Source organism: Hypanus sabinus, chromosome 6 (genome assembly GCF_030144855.1).
Source record: "Hypanus sabinus isolate sHypSab1 chromosome 6, sHypSab1.hap1, whole genome shotgun sequence".
In the NCBI taxonomy this organism is placed as follows: domain Eukaryota; kingdom Metazoa; phylum Chordata; class Chondrichthyes; order Myliobatiformes; family Dasyatidae; genus Hypanus; species Hypanus sabinus.
Window position 1 is genome coordinate 104,176,326 of NC_082711.1, and position 25,160 is coordinate 104,201,485.

The window sequence follows — 25,160 nt, forward strand, 5'->3', positions numbered from 1 at the left end:
TTGCCCAATTTTAGATTGTACTACCGGGCAATTAACATTCATTATATCACTTTTTGGACTCATTTCTCAGATATGCACAATTGTCCCTTATGGGTGGATTTGGAGAAAAGCTTGGTGAAGGGGTATCCTTTTGCCTCTTTATTGGGAGCTCCTCTTCCTTTTTTGCTCTCTAAGATCGGTAGTTGAGATTTTAAGCCTATTATTAAACATACATTAAGAATTTGGGTTCAATTTTGTAGATCCCTTAACTTTAATAACTTTGTTCTTACTTGTAAAATCCATCTTAATTATTTTTTTAAACCTTCAATTTTTGATCAGACCTTTTCAATTTGGAAAACCAAAGGAATAGTAACTTTTTTAGATTTGTACATGGGTAATTGTTTAATGTCTTTCACACAGTTAGTGGATAAATATGACCTATCTAATGTACACTTTTTTAGATCCTTACAAATTGGGAATTTTCTACATAATTTACTGCCAGATTTTCCCTTGGCACCCAATATTATTAATACTCTTTTTCAGGTCAAACCATTTCAAAAAGGACTGATAGTTATAATTTATAAATGGTTACTGAATTTGTGTATGTTATTTAATGATAAAATTAAAGCTGTGTGGGAATTGGAGTTTCGAAAGTCACTTTCAGATAATCAATGGGAAAGAATTTCTAATTTGGTAAATACCTCTTCTATTTGTGCCCATCACCCTTGATACAGTTCAAGGTAGTGCATCAGGTGCATATGTCAAAGGACAAATTAGCCTGTATATTCTCTGATAATAATCCTGTTTGTGATAGATGTAATATTGAGATGGCTACTTTAACATGCATGTTCTGGTCTTGTATCAATTTAGAAAATTTTTGGAAAGAAGTCTTTAAAACTTTATCAAAAGTTCTGAATTTGGATCTACAACCAAATTTATTTACAGCAATTTTTGGAATCAATCCATCGGAAACAGGAGATATTCCTGTTTCCGCTCAATGGAAGACAGCTTTTACAACTTTATTGGCCAGGAGAGCCATTTTCCTTAAATGGAAGGATTCTAATCCACCTACTGTTATATATTGACTTACCTTCATTATGTCCTGTTTAAGTTTAGAGAAAATAAAAAGTCAGACGTTTGATACATCCACTAAATTTGAGGAAACTTGGTGACCTTTTATTCAATATTTTCATATGTTCTGACTTATGGCCATTCCAGTTACCTTTCTGAAGTTTTGGATTTGGTCAGAAAGTTTTTCCTTGTGGTTTTTTTTTTGTTTTGTTTTGTTTTCACTCTCAGTTTGAGGAGCCCAGTTCTTTTTTTCTTTTTTCTTTTGTTTTTTTGTGTGTTTTGGATTTTTTTTTCTGTACATTTCGATTATAAAAGTTTCTTTACCTTTTTTTTCTTTTCATGGATAAGAGGAGAATCAGTTACCTTTCGCTTTATTATATACTATTTGATTAATACTTTGTTTGATCTTGATAATGTTTATTTTTTCTTTTATTCGAACTGTTATTGATATAGATATTTGTGATAATTCGCCTCTTGTTTATATATATATTTATATATATGTATTTTTTTACTTAACTGATGAAAAGATTGATAAAGGAAGATAGCAAGCACCTCCTCCTCTTCAATCTGTATAGGATCCATGACCTCACTACTTATTTGTCTTATTTCCACTGACTCCATGCCAGTTTCCTTAGTAAATACAAATGCAGAAAAAGATCTTAAGATCTCCCCCATTTTTTTTTGGTTCCATACATAGCTGACCACTCAGATCTTCAATAGGACCAATTTTATCCCTTACTATCCTTTTGGCGTTAATATACCTGTAGAAGCTCTTTGGATTATCCTTTACCTTGACTGCCAAAGCTACCTCATGTTTTCTTTTAGCCCTCCTGATTTCTTTCTCAAGTGTTTTTTGCAGTTTTTATACTCCTCAAGAACTTTATTAGCTAACTATTTCCTATACATGTCATACATCTCTCTCTTCTTCTTTGTCAGAGTTCCAATATCAGAAGTAAGCATTGTCTACTGGAGACCTTCAAGGAACAGTGGGCTCCACAAAGTCTGGGTCCATCCTGGGCATGGGACAAATGCTTTAATCGAGCTTAAATTTAAAAAACTGGGGAAAATATTGGGTACAGAATAAACCCCTCTCTCCAGTGATCTGTTAAATACTGCCAAGACACAGATTAGATCCAGAGTAAAGATCTTCTTTGCTGTCCCACCACACACTCTCAGTACAAGGTTAGAACCTCCCTTTACACTGTCCCATCTAATGTTTCCTGGATATGGAATGGGGTTGGGGCTCTGCTCTCTTTATCAGGAGTCGGAATGGGGGTGGGGCTCTGCTCCAACACCCTAATATTAACCAGGGTTCTTCACTCTGACACTCACCACATGTGTCCAGTTTGCAGATGTTCCTCAGCCTGATCTCTGCTGTTGCATTACTGATCGGGTTCCTGGCCTCACATTTGTACACAGCGTCCTCTGCAGTGTGATGAACCTCTAGCGTATTTCCAAGTACCAGAATATGCTGCATGCTGTCATTTACCAAAACTTCTCCATTCCTCCACCACGTGAAGCTGGTGGGGTCACCTGAGGTCACGGTACAGATCAAGGTTAGGTTGCAGCACCCAGTGATGTTCTCAACTGTGATGTTTGCTCCTGACACAAGCCCTGCAGCTGGAGGAGGGAGATGCAAGATGAATAAAGGAAATCTTTGTGGACACTTTGATCACCAACTTTCCCATCCCATCCTGAATGGTCCTAAGTGAACATAAAGCTAATGCCAGCTCATATCCCTCCACCCATTTAACCCTTCACTCATCTTCAGTACACCAGTTGCTGCTAGAAGAAGTTTCCACATGTGCTGTGCCCTCTTTCCAAAAAACTGTCCAGGGTCATCCACAAACACTCTGTTATGTCTTGTTTATGGCTTTGTATGCTGGGAATTTTCTCAGTTCCATGTCTTATGTCACTCCTGTGAGTGGTCCTGAATCTGGTGCAAGAGCAGCAACCAAAGGACTGTGACTTGCACAGAGCTAGACTGGAACCATGTGCAGTGTTCCAGAGTGAACCTGACACTGGAGATCCTGGGTCACACACCTTCTCCCCCATTCATCAGCTCACAGATCAGGGTGTTAATTCCCATCTGTTGATGTGGCTCATTCTGAGAGGGTAACGAGGCAGAGTGGGGAGTAAGTTGCAGTGATGGGCAGTAATTCGGGATGACAGATTCAGCCTTCACTCAAGGGCAGCACTCCAAGTACAGCTGCAACTTTGCAGTGCCAGAGACCGAGGTTCAATCTTGATCTTGGTTGGTGTCCGTGTGGAATTTGTATGGTCTCTATGTTTCGGCTTTGGTTTACCCCGGGAGTTTTGGTTTCCTTCACAAATTAAACTCAGTGGAGTAGGTAAGCTAATTAGTCATTGGAGATATGTTGCCATTGGTCTGTATGTAAGCAGTGAGGTCTGGGGCAAGTTGATGAAAAGGTGGGAGGAATTAAGAAATGGAATTGGTGTAGGAAAAGTGTGAATGAGTAGATGGTCAGCGTGGATCATGGACCAAATGGGCTTTTCCTGTTCTGTGTGGCTAAAGGGGCTTCTCCCATTCTGTGTGACTAAAAGGGCTTCTCCTGTTTGGTGTGGCTAAAGAGCTTTTCCTGTTCCATGTGGCTAAAGGGGCTTTTCCCATTCCGTGTGACTAAAGGGGCTTTTCCCATTCCGTGGGCTAAAGGAGCTTCTCTTGTTCCGTATATCTCAAAGGATCTTGTCCCCATTTGCCTGGGTTAGACCACACAGGGAGCACCATGCACCACCTTATTACCTATCTCCCTGATTCAGACCTCATTGTGAGAAGCATACTCAATTCCAGTCCCTGTCTTCCTTGCTTAGGCCACCCACAGTATGTACTCACAGTTTTGGTCTCTCTTGGTCAGACCACACTCAGATCAGAAAATACTTCATAAAGCAGAAAACGGACATTCAGCCAATCCCAGCTGTGTCAGTTGGGATGGATCTTTCTCACACTGTTCTCTCTAAGCTGTGTGGGTGCACGGCCACGCAGAGGCTGAAATACTCCCGCACACGTAACCTATGTTGCTGCATTAACTGGAATTGGATGCAGCTAGAGAAAGATTACAGAATGTGAAAGATTTTCGTTGTTGTACTGTCTTTCATTATAAATAATAGATAACAGGTGCAGGAGTGGGCCATTCATCCCAGATTCCTACCATGGCTTTGTCTCTGTAGGTCACAGTGTTTTAATTCAATTGTGTCCTGTTTGAATATGGTATGGCAAATGGAGCTGAGGTGTAGTGGGACTGAGGCAGTGCCAGGCTGGGGGAGATTAGGCTGCTGGGCAAGTGCCTCTGGGGAAATGCACCGAGGTAGGGTGTGCACAGTACATTGAGCGAGGTGGAGGTCACTTTATCAGGTACACTCGTACACCCTGCTCATTCATGTAGGTGTCTAATCAGACAATCCTGTGACTACAGAAAGTTGTAAACACAACCATCATGGGCACTAGCCTCCCAACAATGAGGACACCTTCAAAAGTGGCATCTGCCGTGAAATACCCCACCACCCAGCACATGCCCTCTTCTCATTGCTTCCATCAGGGAGGAGGTACAGGAGCCTGAAGTCACACACTTGACGTTTCAGGAAAAGCTTCTTCTCCACCACCATCAGATTGCAGAATGGACAATGAACCCATGCACTCTGCATCACTAGTTTGCTCTCTTTTTGCACATTTTAATATATATTCTTTATTGTTAATTATAGCTTTTTTAATCATGTACTGCTCCATTTAATGGGAATCAGAATGGGGGTGGGGCTCAGCTCTCTTTATGGGGTTTCAGAAAGGGGGTGGTGCTCTGCTGCCTTTATCGGGAGTCGGAATTGGGGTTGTTCTCTGCTCCCTTTATCGGGAGTGCGAACGGGGGTTGAGCTCTGCTCTCTTTATGGAGAGTCAGAATGGGGGTGTGGCTCTGCTCTCCATCGAGGGTCCCATTGGGGGTGGGGCACTGCTCCCACTGTGGAGTTAGAATGAGGGTGGGTCTCTGTTCACTTTACGGAGAATCGGAATGGGGGTGTGGCTCTGCTCTCTTTCTCAGGAGTTGGAAATGGGTTGGGGCTCTGCACCATTTAAAGAGCGTCAGAATGGGCGTGGGGCTACACTCCCTTTATGCGGAGTGGGAATCGGTGTGGGGCTCTGCTCTCTTTATGGGGATTCGGAAATAGATGCGGCTCTGCTCCCTTTATGGAAAATCGGAATGGGGGTGTGGCTCTGCTCTCTTTATCATGAGTCAGAATGGGGGTGTGTCCCTGGTCACTTTATGGGGAGTGGGAATGGGGTTTGGGTTCTGTTCTCTTTATGTAGAGTTGGAATGGGGGTGTGGCGCTGCTTTCTTTATCGGGAGTTGGAAATGGGGTGGGGTACTGCTCTCTTCATGGAGAGTCAGAATGGGGGTGGGACTCTGCTCACTTTACGGGGAATCAGAATGGAGGTGGGGCACTGCTCTGTTAATCAAGAGTCAGAATTTGAGCGGGGCTCTGCTCCATTTAAAGTGTGTCGGAATGGGCGTGGGTCTCTGCTCCCTTTATCGGGAATCTGAATGAGTGTAGGGCTCTGCTCTCTATGCTGACTCAGAATGGTGGTGGGGCTCTGTTCTCTTTATCAGTAGTTAGAATGAGGGTGGGTCTCTGCTCCCTGTATCAGGAGTTGGAATGGGGGTGGGTTTCTGCTTTCTTTATGTGCAGTCGGAAGAGTGATGGGGCTCTGCTCTTTCTCGGGAATTGGAATGGGGTTGGGGCTCTGCTCACTTCATTGGGACTCAGATTGGTTGTGGGGCTCAACTCTCTTTATGGGGAGTGGGAATGGGTGTGGGGCTCGACTCTCTTAATGGGAAGTTGGAATGGGGTTGGGGCTCTGCTCTCTTTATCGGGAGTCAGAATTGGGGTGGGGCTCTGCTCCAACACCCAAGGATTAACCAGGGTTCTTCACTCTGACACTCACAGCATGTGTCCAGTTTGCAGATGTTCCTCAGCTTGATCTCTGCCATTTCATTACTGATGGGGTTCCTGGCCTCACATTTGTACACAGCGTCCTTGACCTCTGCAGTGTGAGAAACCTCTAGCGTATTTCCGAGTACCCGGATGTGCTGCGTGCTCTCATTTACCAAAGCTTCTCCATTCCTCCACCACGTGAAGCTGGTGGGGTCACCTGAGGTCATGGTGCAGGTCAAGGTGAGGTTGCAGATCCCAGTGGTCTGAACTGTGATGTTTGCTCCTGACACAAGCTCTGAGGTTGAGGCAGAGAGATGCAAGATGAGTAAAGGAGATCTTTGTGGACACTTCAATCACCAACTTTCCCATCCCATCCTGAACGGTCCTAAGTGAACATAAAGCTAATCCCAGCTCATATCCCCCCACCCATTTAACCCTTCACTCATCTTCAGTTCATTCAGTTGCTGCTAGAAGAAGCTTCCACATGTGCTGTGCCCTCTTTCCAAAAAATTGCCCAGGGTCATCCACAAACACTCTGTTATGTCTTGTTTATGGCTCTGTATGCTGGGAATTCTCTCAGTTCCATGTTTATGTCACTCCTGTGAGTGGTCCTGAATCTGGTGCAAGAGCAGTAACCATGGGACAGTGACTGGCACAGAGCTAGACTGGAACCGTGTGCAGTGTTCCAGAGTGAACCTGACACTGGAGATCCTGGGTCACACACCTTCTCCCCCATTCATCAGCTCACAGATCAGGGTGCCATCGGGATGTTAATTCCCATCTGCTGACATGGCTCATTCTGAGAGGGGAAACAAGGCAGAGTGGGGAGTAAATTGCAGTGATGGGCAGTAATTTGGGATGACAGATTCAGCCTTCACTCAAGGGCAGCACTCCGAGTACAGCTGCAGCTTTGCAGCACCAGAGACCGAGGTTCAATCCTGATCTTGGCTGGTGTTCGTGCAGAATTTGTATGCTCTCTATGTTTCGGCTTTCATTTACCCCAGGAGTTTTGGTTTCCTACACAAATTAAAGTCAGTAGGGTAGGTGCTCAATGGAGGGGTCCCCCAATATACGATGGGTCTCACCAATGTCAAGGAGACCAGCCTAATGGTAGGGTCCATGGAACCTCAGCTCTAGAGACTGTTGAACATGAAAATCCCAGAAGATCAGCAGTTTCTGAAATACTCAAAACACCCCATCTAGCACCAACAATCATTCCACAGTCACATTTCTTCTTTATGGGAAATCGGAATGGGGGTGGGATTCCGCTCCCTTTACGGGGAAGCGGAATGAGTGTAGGGCTCTGCTCTCAATGGAAACTCGGAACTGCAGCGGGTCTCAGTTCACTTTACTGGTAGTCAGAATGGGGGTGGGGCTGTGCTTCCTTCGTTGGAAGTCGGAATGGGGGTGGGGTTCTGCTTTCTTCATATGGAGTCGGAAGGGTGGTGGGGCTCTGCTCTCTTTCTCGGGAATCGGAATTGGGTTTGGGGCTCTGCTCCCTTTATCGGGAGTTGGGTTGGTTGTGGGGCTCAACTCTCTTCATGGGGAATGGGAATGTGTGTGGGGCTCTGCTCCCTTTATCAGGAGTGTGACAGGGGTTGGGCTCTGCTCTCTTTATGGAGAGTCGGAATGGGGGTGTGGATCTGCTCTCTTTATCGGGAGTTGGAAATGGGATGGGGCTCTGCTCCACTTAAAGGGTGTTGGAATGGGCGTGGGTCTAGATTCTCTATATGGGGAGAGCGAATCAGCATGGGGCTCTGCTCTCTTTATGGGGATTCAGAAATTGATGGGGTTCGGCACCCATTATCAGGAATTGGAATGAGTGTAGGGCTCTGCTCTCTATGGTGACACAAAATGTGTGTGGGGCTCTGCTCTCTTTATGGGGAGTCGGAATGGGGGTGGGTATCTGCTCTCTTTCTCAGGAATCGGAAAGGGGTTGGGGCTCTGCTCACTTCGTCGGGACTCGGATTGGTTGTGGGGCTCAACTCTCTTTATGGGAAGTGGGAATGTGTTTGGGGTCCGACTCTCTTTATGGGATGTCAGAATGGGGGTGGGGCTGCTCCCTTTATGGGTAATCGGAAAGTATAGGGCTCTGCTGTCTATGGAAACTCGGAATTGGGGCGGGGCTCTGTTCTCTTTATAGGTATTCAGAATGGGGGTGGGGCTGTGCTCTCTCAAAGGAGAATCAGAATGGCATTGAGGCTCTAATCCCTTTGTCGTAAGTCGGAATTGTTCTGCTTTCTTTATGTGGAGTCGGAAGGATGGTGGAGCTCTGCTCTCTTTCTCGGGAATCAGGTTGGTTGTGGGGCTCAACTCTCTTTATGGGAAGTTGGAATGGGGGTGGGGCTCTGCTCCAACACCCGAGGATTAACCCCGGTTCTTCACTCTGACACTCACCACATGTGTCCAGTTTGCAGATGTCCCTCAGCTTGATCTCTGCCGTTTCATTACTGATGGGGTTCCTGGCCTCACATTTGTACACAGCGTCTTCGACCTCTGCAGTGTGAGAAACCTCTAGCGTATTTCCGAGTACCCGGATGTGCCGCGTGCTGTCGTTTACCAAAGCTTCTCCATTCCTCCACCACGTGAAACTGGTGGGGTCACCTGAGGTCACGGTGCAGGTCAAGGTGAGGTTGCAGATCCCAGTGGTCTGAACTGTGATGTTTGCTCCTGACACAAGCTCTGAGGTTGGGGCAGAGAGATGCAAGATGAGTAAAGGAATTCTTTGTGGACACTTCAATCACCATCTTCCCCATCCTATCCTGAACGGTCCCAAGTGAACATAAAGCTAATCCCAGCTCATGTCCCTCCACCCATTTAACCCTTCACTCATCTTCAGTTCATCCAGTTGCTGCTAGAAGAAGTTTCCACATGTGCTGTTCTCTCTTTCCAAAAAATTGCCCAGGGTCATCCACAAACACTCTGTTATGTCTTGTTTATGGCTCTGTATGCAGGGAATTCTCTCAGTTCCATGTCTTTTGTCACTCCTGGGAGTGGTCCTGAATCTGGTGCAAGAGCAGTAACCATGGGACTGTGACGGGCACAGACCTAGACTGGAACAGTGTGCAGTGTTCCAGAGTGAACCTGACACTGGAGATCCTGGGTCACACACCTTCTCCCCCATTCATCAGCTCACAGATCAGGGTGTCGTCGGGATGTTAATTCCCATCTGTTGACGTGGCTCATTCTGAGAGGGGAAACGAGGCAGAGTGGGGAGTAAGTTGCAGTGATGGGCAGTAATTTGGGATGACAGATTCAGCGTCCACTCAAGGGCAGCACTCCGAGTACAGCTGCAGCTTTGCAGTGCCAGAGACCGAGGTTCAATCCTGATCTTGGCTGGTGTCCATGTGGAATTTGTATGTTCTCTAAGTTTTGGCTTTCGTTTACCCCGGGTGTTTTGGTTTCCTTCACAAATTAGAGTCAGTACGGTAGGTGCTCAATGGAGGGGTCCCCCAATATATGGTGGGTCTCACCAATGTCAAGGAGACCGGCCTAATGGTAGGGTCCATGGAACCCCAGCTCTAGAGACTGTTGAACATGAAAATCCCAGAAGATCAGCAGTTTCTGAAATACTCAAAACACCCCATCTTGCACCAACAATCATTCCACAGTCACATTTCTTCTTTATGGGAAGCGGAATGAGTGTAGGGCTCTGCTCTCAATGGAAACTCGGAATTGGGGTGGGGCTCTGTTCTCTTTATCGGTAGTCAGAATGGGGGTGGGGCTGTGCTCTCTTAACGCAGAATCAGAATGGTGTTGAGGCTCTAATCCCTTCATCGGAAGTCGGAATGGGGGTGGGGTTCTGCTTTCTTTATCAGGAGTCGAGTAGGTTGTGGGGCTGAACATGGGGAATGGGAATGGGTGTGGGATTCTGCTCCCTTTATCGGGAGTACAAATGAGGTTGAAACTCTGCTCTCTTTATCGGGAGTCGGAATGGGGGTGTGGCTCTGCTCTCTTTATCGGGAGTCGGAATTGGGGTAAATCTCAGATCCCTTTATCGGTAGTTGGAATGAGTGTAGGGTTCTGCTCTCTATGGTGAATCAGACTGTGAGTGGGGCTCTGCTACCTATATGGGGAATTAGAATGGGGGTGTGTCTCTGCTCCATTTAACAGGTGTCAGAATTGGGGTCGTTCTCTGCTCCCTTTATCGGGAGTGTGAACGGGGGTGGGGCTCTGCTCTCTTTATGGAGAGTCGGAATGGGGCTGTGGCTCTGCTCTCTTTATGGGGAGTCGGAATGGGGGTGGTTTTCTGCTCTCTTTCTCAGGAATCGGAAAGGGGTTGGGGCTCTGCTCACTTCGTCGGGACTCGGATTGGTTGTGGGGCTCAACTCTCTTTATGGGAAGTGGGAATGCAGGTGGGTCTCTGCTCCCTTTATGGGGAATCGGAATGAGTGTAGGGCTGTGTTCTCTATGGAAACTCAGAATTGGGGCGGGGCTCTATTCTCTTTATCGGTAGTCAGAATGGGGGTGGGGCTGTGCTCTCTTAACGCAGAATCAGAATGGTGTTGAGGCTCTAATCCCTTCATCGGAAGTTGGAATCGGGGTGGGGTTCTGCTTTCCTAATGCGGAGTCGGAAGGATGGTGGAGCTCTGCTCTCTTTCTTGGGAATCGGGTTGGTTGTGGGGCTCAACTCTCTTTAAGGGAAGTGGGAATGGGGTTGGGGCTCTGCTCTATCGGGAGTCGGAATGGGGGTGGGGCTCGGCTCCAACACCCGAGGATTAACCCCGGTTCTTCACTCTGACACTCACCACATGTGTCCAGTTTGCAGATGTCCCTCAGCTTGATCTCTGCCGTTTCATTACTGATGGGGTTCCTGGCCTCACATTTGTACACAGCGTCTTCGACCTCTGCAGTGTGAGAAACCTCTAGCGTATTTCCGAGTACCCGGATGTGCCGCGTGCTGTCATTTACCAAAGCTTCTCCATTCCTCCACCACGTGAAGCTGGTGTGGTCACCGGAGGTCACGGTGCAGGTCAAGGTAAGGTTGTAGATCCCATTGGTCTGAACTGTGATGTTTGCTCCTGACACAAGCTCTGAGGTTGGGGCAGAGAGATGCAAGATGAGTAAAGGAGATCTTTGTGGATACTTCAATCACCAACTTTCCCATCCCATCCTGAACGGTCTCAAGTGAACATAAAGCTAATCCCAGCTCATATCCCCCCACCCATTTAACCCTTCACTCATCTTCAGTTCAGCCTGTTGCTGCTAGAAGAAATTTCCACATGTGCTGTGCCCTCTTTCCAAAAAATTGCCCAGGGTCATCCACAAACACTCTGTTATGTCTTGTTTATGGCTCTGTATGCTGGGAATTCTCTCAGTTCCATGTCTTTTGTCACTCCTGGGAGTGGTCCTGAATCTGGTGCAAGAGCAGTAACCATGGGACTGTGACTGGTACAGAGCTAGACTGGAACAGTGTGCAGTGTTCCAGAGTGAACCTGACACTGGAGATCCTGGGTCACACACCTTCTCCCCCATTCATCAGCTCACAGATCAGGGTGTCGTCGGGATGTTAATTCTCATCTGCTGACGTGGCTCATTCTGAGAGGGGAAACGAGGCAGAGTGGGGAGTAAATTGTAGAGACAGGCAGTAATTTGGGATGACAGATTCAGCGTCCACTCAAGGGCAGCACTCCGAGTACAGCTGCAGCTTTGCAGTGCCAGAGACCGAGGTTCAATCTTGATCTTGGCTGGTGTCCGTGTGGAATTTTGTATGTTCTCTATGTTTCAGCTTTGGTATACCCGGGAGCTTCAGTTTCCTTCACAAATTAAAGTCAGTAGGGTAGGTAAGCTAATTAGTCATTGGACAGACATTGCCACTGGTCTGTATGTAAGCAGTAGGTCTGGGGCAAGTTAATGAGAATGTGGGAGGAACTAAAAAATGGAATTAGTGTAGGATTAGTGTGAATGAGTAGATGGTCAGCGTGGATCATGGGCTAAAGGGGCTTCTCCTGTTCTGTGTGGCTGAGGGGGCTTTTCCTGTTCCACAGTCTAAAGGAGCTTTTCCTGTTCCATATATTTCAAGGGATCTTGTCCCCATTTGCCTGGGTTAGACCACACAGGGAGCACCATGCACCACCCTATTACCTATCTCCCTGATTCAGACCTCATTGTGAGAAGCATACTCAATTCCAGTCCCTGTCTTCCTTGCTTAGGCCACCCACAGTATGTACTCACAGTTTTGGTCTCTCTTGGTCAGACCACACTCAGATCAGAAAATACTTCATAAAGCAGAAAACGGACATTCAGCCAATCCCAGCTGTGTCAGTTGGGATGGATCTTTCTCACACTGTTCTCTCTAAGCTGTGAGGGTGCACGGCCAGGCAGTGGCTGAAATACTCCCGCACACGTAGCCTATGTTGCTGCGTTAACTGGACTTGGATGCAGCTAGAGAAAGATTACAGAATGTGAAAGATTTTTGTTGTTGTACTGTCTTTCATTATAAATAATAGATAACAGGTTCAGGAGTGGGCCATTCAGCCCTTCGAGCCAGCACCTCCATTCTCTGTGATCATGGCTGATCATCCAGAATCAGTACCCCATTCCTGCCTTCTCCCCATACCCCTTGACTCCGATATCTTTAAGAGCTCTATCTCACTCTTTCTTGAAAGCATCCAGAGATTTGGCCTCCACTGCCTTCTGTGGCAGAGCATTCCACAGATCCACAACTCTCTGGGTGAAAAAGTTTTTCCTCAATTCCGATCTAAATGGCATACCCCTTATTCTTAAACTGTGGCCTCTGGTTCTGGACTCCCCCAACATTGGGAGCTTGTTTCCTGCCTCTAGCATGTCCAATCCCTTAATAATCTTATACGTTTGGATCAGATCCCCTCTTATCCTTCTAAATTCCAGTGTATACAAGCCCAGTTGCTCCAAGCTTTCAACATATGACAGTCCCTCCATCCCTGAAATTAACCTCGAGAACCTACGCTGCACTCCCTCAATAGCAAGAATGGCCTTCCTCAAATTTGGAGACCAAAACTGCACACGATACTCCAGGTATGGTCTAAACAGGGCCCTGTACAACTGCAAAAGGACCTCTTTGCTCCTATACTCAACTCCCATTGTTATGAAGGCCAAAATGCCATTAGCTTTCTTCACTGCCTGCTGTACCTGCATTCTTACTTTCAGTGACTGATGAACAAGGACACCTAGATCTCGTTGTATTTCCCCTTTTCCTAACTTGACACCATTCAGATAGTAATCTGCCTTCCTGTTCTTGACACCAAAGTGGATAACCTCACATTTATCCACATTAAACTGCATCTGCCATGCTTCTGCCCACTCACCCAACCTGTCCAAGTCACCCTGCATTCTCCTAACATCCTCCTCACATTTCACACTGCCACGCCGCTTCGTGTCATCTGCAAATTTGCTAATGTTACTTTTAATCCATTCATCTAAATCATTAATGTATATTGTAAATAACTGCAGACCCAGCACCGGGCCTTGCGGTACCCCACTAGTCACTGCCTGCCATTCTGAAAGAGACCCGTTAATCCCTACTCTTTGTTTCCTGTCCACCAACCAATTTTCTATCCATGTCAGTACCCTACCCCAATATCATGTGCTCTAATTTTGTCCAATAATCTCCTATGTGGGACCTTATCAAAGGCTTTCTGAAAATCCAGGTACACTACATCCACTGGCTCTCCCTTGTCCATTTTCATAATTACACCCTCAAAAAAATTCCAGAAAATTAGTCAAGCATGATTTCCCCTTCATAAATCCATGCTGACTCAGACTGATCCTGTTACTGCTATCCAAATGTGCCGCTATTTCAGCTTTTATAATTGACTCCAGCATCTTCCCCACCACCAATGCCAGGCTAACTGGTCTATAATTCCCTGTTTTCTCTCTCCCTCCTTTCTTAAAAAGTGGGATAACATTAGCTACTCTCCAATCCTCAGGAACTGATCCTGAATCTATAGAACATTGGAAAATGATTACCAATGCATCCACGATTTCTAGAGCCACCTCCTTAAGTACCCTGGGATGCAGACCATCAGGCCCTAGGGATTTATCAGCCTTCAGTCCCATCAGTCTACCAACACCGTTTTCTGCCTAATGTGAATCTCCTTCAGTTCCTCCGTTACCCTCGATCTTCTGGTCACGATTACATCTGAGAGATTGTTTGTGTCTTCCCTAGTGAAGACAGATCCAAAGTACCTGTTCAACTTGTCTGCCATTTCCTTGATCCCCATAATAAATCCACCCGTTTCTGTCTTCAAGGGCCCAACTTTGGTCTTAACTAATTTTTTCCTCTTCACATACATAAGGAATCTTATACTATCCTCCTTTATATTCTTGTCTAGCTTACCTTCGTAAGCTGATCTTTTCTCTTCGTATTGCCTTTTTAGTTATCTTCTGTCACTCTTTAAAGGTTCCCAATCCTCTAGCTTCCTGCTAATCTTTGCTATATTATACTTCTCTTTTATTTTTATACTGTCCTTGACTTCCCTTGTCAGCCACAGTCATCTACTCCCCTTAGAATCTTTCTTCCTCTTTGGAATGAACTGATCCTGCACCTTCTGAATTATTCCCAGAAATACCTGCCATTGTTGTTCCACTGTCATCCCTGCTAGGGTATCCTTCCAATCAACTTTGGCCAGCTCCTCCCTTATGACTCCATACTCCCCTTTGTTCAAATGTAATACTGACACTTCTGATTTTCCCTTCTCTCTCTCAAATTGTAGATTAAAGCTTATCATATTATGGTCACTACCTCCTAATGGCTCCTTTACCTCGAGTCCCTTATCAAATCCGGTTCATTACACAACACTAAATCCAGAATTGCCTTCAAATTTTTCAATTTTTCAATTTTTTAAATATACATAGTCTGCACATAGCAGAAAAATTTAAAGTGCTGCGATGTTTCCAGGCCATTTAAAACTTTCCTGTTCAAACAATGATTGGTCCGCACAGTTGTAAAAAATGTTTGAGTGAATGTTGATATCCAACCTGATCCCAGCTTCCTACCATGGCTCCATCCCTGTAGGTGACGGTGTTTTAATTCACCTGTGTCCCATTTGAATGGAGAATGGAGCTGAGGTGTAGTGGGGCTGAGGCAGAGCCGGGCTGGGGGAGATTAGGCTGCTGGGCAAGTGTCCCTGGGGAAATGCACCGGGGTAGGGTGTGCACAGTACATTGAGCGAGGTGGAGGTCACTTTATCAGGTACACTCGTACACCCTGCTCGTTCATGTAAATGTCTAATCAGACAATCCTGTGACTACAGAAAGTTGTAAACACAGCCATCATGGGCACTAGCCTCCCCAACAATGAGGACACCTTCAAAAAGTGGCATCTGCCATCAAGTACCCATCACCCAGCACATGCCCTCTTCTCATTGCTTCCATCAGGGAGGAGGTACAGGAGCCTGGGGTCACACATTCGACATTTCAGGAAAAGCTTCTTCTCCACCACCATCAGATTGCGGAATGGACAATGAACCCATGCACTCTGCCTCGCTAGTTTGCTCTCTTTTTGCATAACAAATATTATGACATATGCCAGTGATATTGAATCTGATCCTGGTTCTGTTCTAATTGTACGTGTTTGTACCACACTCCTCCCCATGTGCTGTTTCTACAGGCTCGGGGCCACAGGGTCACCCTGCACGGCCACTGGTCTCATCTCCAGGGTCTCATCTCCACAGTGGGTGTGTTCCCCCAGCCCTGCACTGTTGCAGCCCCACTACACTGGGACCCTGAGCCCAACTCTGGACACAGGCAGACAGTGGGAACACGCAGGATCTGCCCTCACACATTCACCCAGGACCCTCCACAGTTTTACTCACCGTACACCTTAAGTTGGATACGCTCTCTGCGTTCATCTCCTGAATCTCCTGCTGTAACAATGACCTCATATTCATCAGCATCCTCTTTCCTCAGATCATGGATTTCCAGGCTGAAGTTTCCGGAATGAAGAGTTATTCGTTTGTTGTAATTGGTATTAAAGTATTTAATCGATCCTTCCAAGTATCGAGCTATCTTTGTGCTGGGTGATGATCTTTTCCACACAACCTCATCCACATCCTGTCTGACTGGGATCGAAGGAAACAAGGAAACCGAGTGTCCCAGGACTCCATTCACGATGGCAGGGGAAGCTCCAGTCCTGGCTGAGGAGACAAGAGGAGGCAGTCAGAATGTGAGCTCAGTGACCGGAGGAGGAATCAGAGCTTGCAGGATCACAGACACAGGGGCAGGCCATGCGGCCCATTGTCTGGCTACTGGCCCACGAGTGATCTGCCCCACAGTTCCTCCATCACACAGTGAGCTCATGGGGGAACAGAGTGAAGATTCTCTGCAGCCAGGCCTGAGAAATGAAGTCAGGGAGGCAGAGAGATGGCAAAGGAACTCGGTGAAGTGAATGGTATGGGTGGAGAAGGAAGAAACATTTGGGGAGTTTGAACAAAAAAGGAATAGAGCAACACTCTTACAGTTCAGGCCAGTGGAGTTCAGAGTTCAACTCTGGCATCCTGTGTAAGCAAGTTTGTCCATTCTTACCGTGAGTGCGTGTGTCTTCTCCCACTGCCCCAAGACATACTGATTAGCAGGTCAATTGCTCACTGTAAATTGTCCTGTGGTTAAGCTCAGGATAACTAGTTGGGTAACTCGTCTGGCCATAAAGATCTGTTCCAAGCCATATCTCCAAGCCAATAAATAAATTATATGGGTAAATGGGAGGGTGTGAGCCTTGTGGAAGAAGAGATTTCTGAAAATGGTGAAATACATATATGTTGAGGTGGAGAATCGAATACGAGATAGTCTGAGACATTAGAAATAATTTAAAGCAGTGATGTCAGTCGTGATGTAGGCCTGGGTACAATTAGTGAAATTAAAGACATATGCAAAGTAGTCATTCACTAATCTGGGAACCTCAACAGGGAAAATTACGAACATCTCATTTCTGTACCATATAAAAGGAGGAACTTTCTACTGCTCATTCAGAGTCCAGGACACTCCGATTGTTAGACGGACTCCCGGTGATGTATTTCGTAAATAATGTTGGTTTGATCCTAGTCTTCTTGGAGTCCACTTTTATTTGACTGAACAAGATGGTTAGTTTAGGCAACAGTAGGAATTAAAAGCACAAGAAAGTCCGTAGACATGGGAAATGCAAATCAACACAGACAAAATGCTGGATGGACTCATCAGCTCAGGCAGCATCTGTGCAAATGAATAAATACTCAACGTTTTGGGCCAAGACACTGTTTCAGGACTGAGAGGGAAGGGGGAAGATGCCAGAATGAAAAATGTGCGGGGAGGGGAAAGAGGCGAACTGGAAGATGATAGGTGAAGCCAGATGGGTGTGGAAGGTCAAGTGCTGGAGAAGAAAGAATATGACAGGGAAGGAGAGTGGACCAATGGAGAAAGGGGAAGTGAAGGTGACCCGGGGGAAGTAATTGGCAGGTGAGAAAAGGTTAGACTGGGGAATGGGGAGAGCAAATTGCTTACTAGAAGGAGAAATCAATATTCATGCTGTCAGGTTGGAGGGTACCCAGACAGAATACAAGGTGTTCCTCCTCCACCCTGAGGGTGGCCTCATCTTGGCAGAAGAGGAAGCCATGTATCAATAAGTCCAAACAGGGATGGGAATTGGATTAAAGTGTTTGGGCTCAGGGAAGTCCCACTTGTGGCTACTGGTGCAGAGGTCCTCAATGGAGGGGTCTCCCAATATACGATGGGTCTCACCAATGTCGAGCAGACCGGCCTAATGGTAGGGTCCATGGAACCCCAGCTCTAGAGACTGTTGAGTGTCAAATCCCAGAAGATCAGCAGTTTCTGAAATACTCAAACCACCCCATCTCGCACCAACAATCATTCCACGGTCACATTTCTTCCCCATTCTGATGTTTGGTCTGAACAACAACTGAACCTCTTGACCGTGTCTGCATGCTTTTAAGCATTGAGTTGCTTCCTCATGATTGGCTGATCAGATATTTGCATGAATGATCTGGTGTACAGGTTCACACAATAACGTAGCCACTGAGTGTACATTAAAGAGGGTGCATGTGGTAATAGTGGGAAACACTACTCAATATGACTTGTCCAGATTTTCAGAACTCTTTCAGGAAGGTTCTATACAGGATGTTCATCAACTAAGTGAGACTGCCTGGAACTGCAGATAATTCTGTGTATCTGAGAAACAAAAATGAATAAACCTTTACAACCTGCATTTATGGAGTACCATAGGGACATTGTTTCTGCCCCAGACTATCCACAGTCATATCAAGGTGGAGTTTGGTAGGGACATTGTTTCTATCGCAGAGTACCCACAGTCATATCAGTGTGGAGTACTGAAGGGACATTGTTTCTGTCCCAGACTATCCACAGTCATATCAGTGTGAAGTTCTTTAATGACATTGCTCACGCCCCAGACTATTTCCAGTCATATCTGTGATTGAGATGAGGACATCAAACTTATTATTCACAATTTTGCCAATGATGACAAAACGAAGTGAGATTTAGTGTTGTGAGTGCAAAGACCTATTAAGACGGAAGGCTGTGTGGGTGCATTAGAGGATGACAGATGGAGTACAAGGCTGAAAACATGAAGTTATCCTCAATAGAAAAGACAAAATTACTAAGTTTAGGAAGTGTTTTTCAAAGGAAATAGATTCCCTTTGTACATGTCACGGGGAATCAATGTTCAGATACAGGAAGCATTTTAGAAGGTATAAACACAAGAGATTCTGCAGAGCTAGAAATTAGAGTGTGGAGGGTGATGAATAAGGGTGAGAGTCACTCTGGTGTTGGAACTGAGGATTGAACTGTTACAGACGAGAAGGTTACCACTACAAACCTTGCCTTCAATGGCAGCAGAGAGTCTCTGTGCAGACTTCACCATCTCTCTCCGTCCTTAATGACAGCAGAAATGCAGTAAATGTCTGACGGGAAACCCACTGGGTTTGGGAGATGAAGCCACCTGGCTCCTGGGTTGGCAAGAAGGACCAACCATACAGCTGTTACACTAGAAGTCATGTCAATTCTACTTCCAGCCTCGTATCCATAATGTCTATTCAAAATATTCGCACACACACTTCTCCCCCCAGAAATTTTCATGCTTTATTGTTTTACAACATTGAATCACAGTGTTTTAATTTGGCTTTTTTTGACACTGACCAACAGAAAAAGAATCTTTCATGTCGAAGTGAGAACGTATTTCTACAAAGTTATCTAAATTTATTACAGATAAAAAAACACAAAATAATTGATTGCATAATTACTCATGTCCCTTCAAGTCACTATTTAGTAGATGCACCTTTGATACAATTACAGCCTTGAGTCTGTGTGGATATGTGTTTATCAGCTTTGCACATCTGGACACTGCAATTTTTCCCCATTCTTCTCTACAAAACTGCTCAAGCTGTCAGATGAACAGACCATTCCAAGTCCAGCCACAAATTCTAACTTGTTTGAGGGTTGGGCTCTGATTTGGCCACTCCAGGACATTAACTTTGTTGTTTTTAAGCCATTCCCTGTGGTTCTGGCAGACGGCATTAGATATTCCTCCAGGATATCTTTGTGTTATGCTGGTTTCATTTTACCCCCTACCTTCACAGGCCTTCCAGAGTCTCTTGTAGTGAAGCATCCCCACAGCTTGATGCAGCCACCATCGTGACTCATGTTAGGGATGGTGTGTGTTTGATTATGTTTGGTGTTTGGCTTATGCCAAATATAACATTCAGTCTGATAGCCAAAAAGCTCAATTTTGGTTTCATCAGATCATAGAACCTTCTTCCAGTTGACTTCAGAATCTCCCACATGCCTTCTGGCAAATTCTAACTGAGATTTCAGGTGAGATTGTTTTCAACAGTGGCTTTTTCTTTGCCACACTTCCATAAAGCTGCGACTGGGGAAACAGTGCTTTTCAATAACGTTATCATGGAGTTGCTTGATATGTTCTTCTGTCTTCATGGTTTAGTTTTCAGCAGGATACTGACTCACCAACAGTTGAACCTTCCAGATACATTTGTATTTTTACTACAATGAATTAAAACACCTTGACTGCACACAGGTGATGTCTATTTATCTAAATATGTGACTTCTCAATCCAATTGGCTGCACCAGTGATGATTCAGTGTGTCATATTAAAGGGGGGTGATTATTTATGCAATCAATAACTTTGTGTTTTATATTTGTAATTAATTCAGATCATTTTGTAGAGATCTGTTTTCACTTTGACAAAAAAGTGTATTTTTCTGTTGATCAATGTCAAAAAAGCCAAATTAAATTCACTGTGATTCAATGTTGTAAAAGAATAAAACATGAAAATTTACAAGCAAGTGAATACTTTTTATAGGTATCTGGTTCACTCTGACTTTTCAGTTGTGGTTGTTTGGGATCTTTGGGACAATTGCCCCAGCTCACCACGTGCCTGGGAGGTGTACTGATGCACTCGGTGAATATTTGCACTCTGGGTCTGAGCTGTTAGAGGCAGCTGCTCTGATAATCGCTCATGATAGCAGGGCTTCAACCCCGGAAGAAGCAGGTTTTAACTGTAGGGTCAAGGATAGGGACCATTCCAGACACTAGCACGGCCAAGTATTACAGCAAAACTGTGGGAGCTGATTCACTCCCTCAACTTAATGATCATCTGGAATGCACTCCAGTCCTTCACCCAGAGGTCTGGAGGAGGAGACTCAAGTCAACCATCTGAACATTTCGCAAGTCTGCATCTCTCCTGGTGGCCTCCATGTATCTGGTACCATGCAATGGTATGAGCAGAGGTCCTCACTGTGGATACGGGTGGCTCCACATTCCTGCACCTTAACAACTGACTGATAGAGGACGAGCAATTCCAGCAGAGATCCCTATCTTGAGGGAAGACTCACAGAAGCACGTGATGGGATTGACCAAGATGCAGGGCTCACAATTCAGGTCGAGAGAGATGTGCTCAACTTTGAACCCAGTCTGAGCTCTGCTTCGATTTGTCAAGGACCCGGCACTACAGAAAGCAGACAAAGGCAAGTAGGGTAGGTTGAAGGCAAGAATGCAGGATCACAGATCCGGAGCCTACATCACTCACTCTTCCACTCACTGGGCAATCGCAGCGTCACCAGTCCAGAGGGAACTGCTGGCTTGGTCTGCTCCTTTTGTGGGGGTAGGGAGTCGGAATGGGAGTGGAACTCTGCTTTCTTTATCGGGGGTTGTAATGGGGGTGGGGCTCTATCGGGGGTTGTAATGGGGGTGGGGCTCTGCTCCCTTTATGGGGATTCGGAATTGGGGTAGGGCTCTCCTCTCATTGGTTTCGTTGTGGGAAGATTCGAAGGGTTGTTCACTTCTCTTCAACAGCTCAAGGTGCAAACCCAGGAGTGTGACAGACTGACCATGAAGTTCCTGTTGTGGGATCGCCACTTGTGAGTCCCGGTGATGGGAAGATGTTCTTCCTGTGGTGCAAGGCAGTCATCATCCTGCTGTCTGAAAGGAGTCATCACCAGTTTTAACAATCTCAATGTGTGGCTCCCTCCGTAACGCAGATCAGGGAATTGTTGTCCAGCTGTCCAATAGCCTGATTTCCCACTCTCCTGGCTTCACCTATCAGTTTCTAGCTTGTACTCCTTCGCTTCCCTCCACCAACTCACTCTGACATCTTCCCCCTTTCTGTCCAGTCCTGATGATCAATATCTCACTTGGACAGCAACCTGTTCACTGTTTACTGTCTAAATGTTCACTGTTTACTGTTTACCTGTACACTGTTTACTGTTTACCTGTTCACTGTTTACTGTTTAAATGTTCACAGCTCAGGATCAAAGTAAGCTGGTCAGGTGGTTAACAAGCTCCCTAACAACTGAGGCCTTTACCAGAATTATTGTGCTCAGTTCTGGTCATCTACAGTACGGTGCAAAACTCTTTGGCACCCAAGATTTTTATATGATTTTAAATGGTTTGGCTCCACACAGCCCTGATCTCAACATCATGAAGGCTGTCTGGGCTTACCTGGAGAGACAGAAGCAAGCGAGACACCAGAGTCTGGGGGAGAACTGTGGCAAGTTCTCCAAGATACTTGGAATAACCTACCAGCAGATTTTCTTGTAAAACTGCACAACAGGGGAACTCATACAGCCTTAAAGGCAAAGGGTGGTCACAATAAATATTGATTTGATTTAGCTTTTTACTGTTTACTGCTCTTCATAGTAAAGTTTTGATATCTAGAAACATTTCATTTCATTATTTTTAAAGTATCTTTCCCTTACAGATTTTTTTTACGTGTGCTTAAGACTCTCGCACATTACTGTACCTACAGAAACGATAACAATAAGATTGAAAAAATGCAGAGACTGATCACAAGGACTTTGCCAGGACTGAAGACCTGAGTTACAGGAAAAGATCTAACAGGTAAGGACATTGTTTCCCTGGATTGCAGGAGGATGAGGGGAGGTTTGTTACAAAATTATGAGGACTATCGAGTTAACACAATCAGGCTTTTTCAAGTGAGTTGGGTGGGTGGAACTAGAGTTCATGGGTTAAGAGTGAAAGGTGAACATTGTGGGAGCTTCTTCACTCAGAGGGTGGTGAGGGTGTGGAACGGGTTGACAGAGGAAGTGGTGGATGTGTGTTCAATTTCAAAATTTAAGAGAAATTTGGATAAATACGTGACTGGGAGGGGTATGGAGGGCAGTGGTCTGGGTTTTGGTTTAATGGACTGGGCAGAATAACAGGTTAGCATGGTCTGGATGGGCTGAATGGTCTATAACTAGGCTGAGGTGTTCCTTGAGATTATGCCTCTCTGAAATCCAAATAGACCAATTAAAACATCCTGAAAAAATGTGATATCCCCTCCCTCTCTCTTTGGGAGGAAGCTGTCTCCCTCGTTTCTCAACACTGTAGGGATGGACAGGGAAGCAGGGGCTGGAGTCAAAGAATTGGTGGGTCTGAGTGCCTCGAGCTTCTATGAAAGGCGAGGGGCATGTCAGGATGTGGTAAACATGGCATCAAACGGTGACTGGACAGGAAATGGTTCGATGGTTACAGCAAGAGGACAGCAATACGTGCAGCAGAAAGAGGAACGTTATTTTCCGTTCAAACAATAATATGAGAGAGGGAGGGAGACAGGGAAAGACAGAAGGATTTGCATAAAGCAACTGATAGATGTGTTGAAGGAGGAAAAGAAATAATGAAAGAGTTAAATGAGACCAAATGAAAGACAAGGACATTGAGGGTGAAAGTGTGTCGGTAGACGGAGGTATAGAGAGAGAGACTAGGTGAGGGAGACTGAGATTAAGGAAGTTCAACAGAAGTTGAGGAAGGCAAAGTCTGAAAGTGAAAATCTGGAACTGAACATGTTCCGATAAAGTGTGTGAATCACGCAATGAAAACCTGCACACATTGAACGGTTGTGTAACCAGAGGCGAAATATTAAAATCTGAACTTACCCAGAAAGATGGCAAATAAACAAGCACATTTCAGGCAGAGAACCCTTTCCAAGCACTTCCACATCTTCGACCTTGACTGGTGAGCTTGATGGCCTGGAGATTGTCACAGAAGGAAGTACGACCAGGAACAGATATGTTATAATGAAGTGAGATGCACGTAATTGACAAAAACATCATACTGGCCCTGCCATTTCCTTTCTCCTACTCAAGTTTTCCACTTTCCTGTTTTGAACTTCTGGCACTCTCTTCACCAACAACAAATTCTACATTGTTTTCAAGCATACTGACAAGGATGATTCCACTCTGCTTTGGAAAACCGTTCACTATCGGCTCTCAGCAACAGACCTCATTTCCGTGGGACATTTCCCCTTCGAGTGCTGGTTCATAGCCATTCCCAGCCTATTTCTAGCTTCTATTCAAGGAAAGAAAAGACTGGACAGTCCAGGTGGATCAATTGTTTCAGCATTCAGGCCAGAAGAAATTACAGTCTAACCAAGCACAGGGGAAACAGACAAACCAATTCTGTTTGTTTCCCCACCATTTTGTGAACTCTAAATTGATTCTTGACTTTGGGACAATCTAATCAGAGCCATAATCCTGAGACCATTATCAGAGGAGTAGTTGTTATGTAAAAGACCATACCTACCAAAGAAACAATCTGTAATCTTGTTAGACTCTGTCTGGGTTGTCTCATTTAACTGGCTTGGACCAGTAAGGACACAAATACACAAGGCTGGGTTGCACTGAACCATGAAACACTGTTGGTTGTAGTCCTCTACAACGACCAGTAAGAGAGTGACTCAGGTAGGTCAGGTGACCTTGAGCCAATGGGATGGAGATCCAATGATTCACCTGATGAGGAACAATATAAGAGTCAGGAGCTCCAAGTACGGGGGGGGGGGGGGGGGCGATAACTCTCCAGCAACCGGAGACAAACCATTGTGGATAAGGAGGACCTCATGGACACGTGGAGATCGGGACCGTGAGGAATGCCTGGCCAGTGTAGACTCCTTTCCCGGATAATACCTTTTCTCTTTATTGACTGTTCATGGAGGGTCAGGGATTCTAGTAGGAAGCACACAGGTAGATAGTTTGTGAACGCACGTGCTTTTTAGTTGAAACAATAAAAGTTATTTATCAGTAAATACAGATTCTCTGTGCCGCACTGATCTTCATTACAAGGGGTGATTCTTGTAACAGAATTGGCATCCCTGGGTGGGCTTGAGGATAAACCTCTTTGTTCAGTGAGACTCTCGAGTTCAATCACGTGGGTGATGAACAGAGAGATCTGGGGCTGGGTGGTTGGCAGTTACTAACCCAGGATGAAGAATTCAGGAAATTCTGCATGTCCACAGGACTTCGATAGTTTTGATTGGAGGGGATCCTCCAGAAATATGTGTTGGGAAGTGGTCACAATTTGAGAAGTCTGCCAGTCACTCTGGGTGTGAAGGGAAAACTGCTGGGGATGCCCTGTGGAAAATCGCCCAAGGAAAGTTTAAACAGTTACAAAACCAGTAGCTTTGGCTTTTTTATTGAGGATTTGATAGAATTACAACAAAATGATTAGGCAGAACGGCACAGATCAGATATGGGAAATGAATGTCGGCATAAAGCAGAAGCCGAGCAAGAGGGGTTACAACAGGAAATTCTAGAGTATCAGCATAAAGCAGAAGCCAAGCGAGATACTTTAGAAGGAGAACAGAAAGGGCTCCAAAAGGAGGTAGAAACCTTCAGAGAAAGGGTTACTGATTTACAGGGTCAGAAAGGTATAGACTTGATGCATATGAACCA

General features: G+C 45.5%; 1 protein-coding gene across 3 annotated transcripts in view; it reads right to left on the reverse strand.

The window, feature by feature from the left end:
• Positions 1-23,578, reverse strand: part of LOC132395727 (HEPACAM family member 2-like) — a 49,707-nt gene extending 26,129 nt beyond the window's left edge. Inside the window, exons 1-6 of one of the 3 annotated variants that reach the window (XM_059972682.1) lie at positions 23,370-23,575; positions 15,789-16,109; positions 10,743-11,027; positions 8,392-8,676; positions 6,005-6,289; positions 2,383-2,670 (exon numbers count right to left, since the gene is read on the reverse strand). In XM_059972682.1, coding sequence (XP_059828665.1) covers positions 2,383-2,670; positions 6,005-6,289; positions 8,392-8,676; positions 10,743-11,027; positions 15,789-16,109; positions 23,370-23,433 — 1,528 coding nt within the window. In that variant the 5' untranslated portion in view covers positions 23,434-23,575. Of the gene's footprint in view, positions 1-2,382; positions 2,671-6,004; positions 6,290-8,391; positions 8,677-10,742; positions 11,028-15,788; positions 16,110-23,369 lie in introns of all 3 variants that reach the window. The other 2 variants (XM_059972683.1, XM_059972684.1) reach the window with 2 other exon arrangements.
• Positions 23,579-25,160: the final 1,582 nt, after the last annotated feature.